The following is a 4,616-nucleotide window of genomic DNA, read 5'->3' on the forward strand; positions in this document are numbered from 1 at the left end:
GGCCGGACCGGACCGGGGGGCGGCAGCGCCGGGATGGGCGCGGGGCTGTGAGGGCGGCGGAGGCGCGGGGCCCCGGCGACCGCAGCGGCGGCGCCATGGGGAACATCTCCTCCAACATCTCCGCTTTCCAGTCCCTGCACATCGTCATGCTGGGCCTGGACTCGGCGGGGAAGACCACCGTGCTCTACCGGCTCAAGTTCAACGAGTTCGTCAACACGGTGCCCACCATCGGCTTCAACACGGAGAAGATTCGGCTGAGCAACGGCACGGCCAAGGGCATCAGCTGCCACTTCTGGGATGTGGGCGGGCAGGAGAAGCTGCGCCCGCTGTGGAAGTCCTACAGCCGCTGCACCGATGGCATCATCTACGTGGTGGACTCAGTGGATGTAGACCGGCTGGAGGAGGCCAAGACGGAGCTGCACAAGGTGACCAAGTTCGCGGAGAACCAGGGCACCCCATTGCTGGTCATCGCCAACAAGCAGGATCTGCCCAAGTCCCTGCCTGTGGCYGAGATCGAGAAGCAGCTGGCCTTGCACGAGTTGACCCCCTCCACCACCTACCACGTCCAGCCCGCCTGCGCCATCATCGGTGAGGGGCTCACGGAGGGCATGGACAAGCTCTACGAGATGATCCTGAAGCGGAGGAAGTCCCTCAAGCAGAAAAAGAAGCGGTAAAGCCCACGGGTGCACAAACAGATGGGAAAACAGACAAAGGAACTGAGGGGGAGAGAGAACCAAAGCGATTCTTTTTTTTTCCTTTTTTTTCCTTTCCAAATGAAAAGACGACAATAGTGGTGATAACAATACAACTCCTGCTAGCCAAACCCAGATCCTGACTGCAGGCAAGAGCTGGGATCTCCCTCTCCCGCTCTTCCTTGCCTACGATCCGTTCCCGGCTGGAGGAGGGGAGCGTGGACCACCGCGTGCCCAGGGGCCAGCCCCGGACCCTGCGAGCCCCTGGGCTGAGCCAGGGCCTGGAAGCCGTGGATGGAGATGTTCTAGCGGGACTAGACATCGCAGGTGGCGGGGATGCAAGCGGGCAGCCGGGATGCCAGCAGGTGCCCAGTGCCTGAGAGCCCGCGGACCAGGGGGGTAGCTCCTGCTGGTGTCCCTCCATCCTTTGGAGGCACTGGTTCCTTTTCCATGCCACAGCAGGCCAAGGGATAAACAGGGCAGGACCCTGTTAAAAGTGCATTTGAGAGAGGCTAAATGTGCTTCTGGATCTTTAATGTGTGCGTGCGTGGGGAGGGCTGGGGTGGAGGGATGCAAAGGGGACATTGGGCTGAAGGAGTGTTGCTTCAGGGGGTGCTGGATGCCTTGGGGTGGGAACCCGCAGCGAGCAGGGAGGCGAAGCTGATGCCCAGACACAGATTGCTGAACGGTGACTGCACAAGGTCAACCTGCGGTGAGGACGGCTCTCAGCCACGCACCAGACGCCTCCCCACGTCGCTCGCCTTCATTTGTAGGTCATGGGCCCCAGCGAGAGCGCGAAAACAGGGTGATCGCGCCAATGCAATATGGGCGGGGGGAGATCGCCGAGGGAACGAGACCCTGCCTTGCTGCCGGGCAAGGTGCAGATGATGATTTAGGAAGCAGAAGTGTGCTGAGCAAGGACGGACATCCATGGGTTGGGGGGGGGGGTTGTAATGCTGCAGCCACCTGGGGCGAGCTCACCAGCAGCTGACTGGTGCTGAGTTTTAAGCTGTTTGCTTACAAAAAGGAAGAAGGAAAGGGTTCTGGGTGAACTTTGCTGGAAAGGGGCTTTCCAGGAGCCTTTTCATTCTCAAAGGCTTATTTCTAATGTCTTCTAAAGCAAAACCATGAGCAGGTCTTTCTTGGGCCCAGGCAGAGGCATGCTCCAAGGTGCTAATTTGCTCCCATCAGGGTGATCCAAACGATGTATTATTAAAAAAAAAAAAAAAAACTAAAAAAAAAAAAAAAAAGGCTTCATGCAGCAACGCATCGACCGGTTGCCTTGCTGCTCTCTGAAATCAGTGTGAAAGGTTAAGGCAGTGCTTGTTACATGTGAGTTTTAGAGGGGCCATGGAGCAAGGTGGTGCATCGCCAGCCAGGACAAACAGTGGCCAGCACTGCCCCGCAAAATGGCAAAAGCTTGCAAAATCTCTGCCGGAAAGGGACTCGGCAGCGCCGGGAAAATGGGAGTAAGGAGACAGGGAGGGAAGCGCGGGGAGGGGGAGGTTAGCTTTTTGTCGAGATTTAAACCCCGTTCAAAGCAGAGCGCCCCTTGCTGCCCGCAAGACTGGTGTTGGCTCCCTCGTGGGCTGTCTCGCGCTGGCAGAGCGCCTGGGCGCAAGGTCAGGCCCCAAGCAGCTTAGCAAGGCCCTTTTGCAGGTGAGTGCTTTGGTACTGAGCTGGGAGTGAGGCAGGACTGGGGCCCTGGTGAACCTTAAGTCATTCGGTCTTTGTGTTTTGGCCTGGGACCCAGCTCTCTGGAAGAGAAAACCAGGGTCCCAGCTTTCCTCCTTGCCCAAGAGAGGTGGGAGAACCAGGGGCCAAATAGCCCGAGTTTTGAGCTACAGGGGGTTTCACACCATTGTGCAGGAAGTCCTGGTGAGCTAAAAACCAGCCTTGCTGCTTGAACACCCTTCCTAAAACAGCTCCAGAAGCCACCGAGCMTACAAAGAAAAATACGCCGGAGTTTCAGGGAGCTGATTCTCCCCTTGCAGCAATGCGCTCGGTACCTTCCAAATAGCATTTTGTTAGAAAACAAATATTGCAACCAAGTAGTATTTCTCCTCCTGCAGAATTTGAGTTTATACACGAGTCCCGACTTGTACACTGCGTGAGTGGGCTGGTCCCATCAGTTCAGGTGGCTCTGTTCACTCTTCTTTGGGTTTTCTTTGCTTTTTCTTCACATGGAACACTTTGGTACTTGCTATTGAGAGATAGAGAGAAAATATTTATTTTTGACACCACAGAAGCCAAATGCTTTAACCTTTTTTGGATAGTGACAGAATTTTAGAGGCAAAACATAAATCTGCATTTTCCCACCAGATCAAAAGCAATCAGGTTTTAAAAATAACAAATGCAGGTATTAGTTATGTTTTTTTTCTCCTCACTGTCAAGACTTAAGTCTTGGTTCTGCAGACACTGGCATCTGCAAGTAGTTTCTGCAAGTTTTGACAGCGTGCTTTTGCAGAGTTGGGTCCTTTCTGGGAGGTTAATTACATTGATCTCAGCGGAGCATCTCCTTTGACAAACATATTTTTCAGCAAGGCATTTAAGCATGTGCTTAACTCAGAGTGCATGCTTAAATATTCTGCTGAGCAAGGAGGAATGCTTTAACGGTGCCATTCCTCCTAACTCTGCTTTCTGCAATAATTAAAAATACTTTTCCAATTAGTAGCTAATGGCTTCCGTGGTATTTCTGTAATGTTTCAAAACCGAATGCTTCTTTCCTGTACAAAGACGTGCATTGCCTGCAGTGGGCTACAAGAAAAGGTGCCTCAGCAAAGCAACAGTTAAAAGAAACTGCCTAGGTAGTTGATCTGAAAACAAACTGGGGTTTTTGCCAGGTTGTGTGTCTTCTCTAAATATGTTTGAATGGCCTTTTTTTAGCAGATGTCATGAGGTACCAGTCTCATTTCCCAAGGTACCTTCGTCAGTGTTGGGAATCCTCCTGCCCTTGTCTTAATCCTTCCATTGTCCGTCACTCTCTGTTCCTCCTGTCTTTCCTCTTTTTTTAAAAGATGCAGACATAATGCTGTGAACTGAAATAAATTATTTATACAATGAAAGGGCCTGATAAAAAAAGTGTTCTTTTGATTATTTCTCTTTATCAAGACTGCATTTTACAGTAGGTTTCCACTGCATTTTACGTAGGCGGTTATTCCCGCCTCCCCCTGGGAGGGGAAACCTGGGCACAGAGGCAGAGAAATGACTTGTTCAGGATCATTTTGCACCCCAGCAGCAAGACCGGGACAGGTCTGTCACGAGGCAGCCCTCTCTGCTCTATATCCCTTTAGGACCATGGCATCTGGAACATAGAAAAGAAAGGGGAAAATACTGCTCTGGTTTGTGTTTTTTTTTTTTTTCTCCTCCCCTCGCCTATTTATATTTTAAACCTTCCTGGGGGAAGATATTGCCCTATGTACAGCACTCAGTGGAGTGATGGAGAAAGTCTTGGTTTTGTTCAGTGGATCTGGCTGTGGCTTATTTAAATTTGTGGCCCAATGCAAGATGTTGCCGGTGGCAGAAAGCCAGATCCTCAGGGGTTAAAGCACCAGGCCRGGCAGTTAAGAACAGGATGCTGCTGAGTGTGTAAGGCTGCCTCCACTCTTGGGTGGCTGCTGACACAGGAAACACGTGTGTCATTTTGGAGAGGAGAGTGGGAGCGGGCGGTTTTCTTTTGAGTGATGACATTGCAATTGGAGAGGAAATGATGAGACAGATTCCTGAAAGTGTGATTTGACAGGGGCTTTGTGGACTTACTCTGCCAGAGCTGTGCACTGGGCTTGTCTTTCTGCTTCCCATGCGGGCTGAGTGGTTTCAAGCGGGTTGTCTGCGCAGTGCCCGAGTGTAAGATCATGCTCTCGGTCTTTGCGGTAACAGGRCCTTGCGGCTCTGTGCTGGGTTGCAGGACCTCAAAATGAACCT

General features: G+C 52.0%; 1 protein-coding gene across 1 annotated transcript; it reads left to right on the plus strand.

The window, feature by feature from the left end:
• Window positions 1-59: 59 nt before the first annotated feature.
• ARL4C (ADP ribosylation factor like GTPase 4C) lies at window positions 60-3,754 on the plus strand. Its single transcript, XM_026075618.1, has one exon. It carries the CDS (start codon window positions 96-98, stop codon window positions 672-674), a length of 579 nt encoding a protein of 192 aa, XP_025931403.1. The 5' UTR covers window positions 60-95; the 3' UTR covers window positions 675-3,754.
• Window positions 3,755-4,616: the final 862 nt, after the last annotated feature.

Source organism: Apteryx rowi, unplaced genomic scaffold (assembly GCF_003343035.1).
Source record: "Apteryx rowi isolate R43461 unplaced genomic scaffold, aptRow1 scaffold_407, whole genome shotgun sequence".
Taxonomy (NCBI): domain Eukaryota; kingdom Metazoa; phylum Chordata; class Aves; order Apterygiformes; family Apterygidae; genus Apteryx; species Apteryx rowi.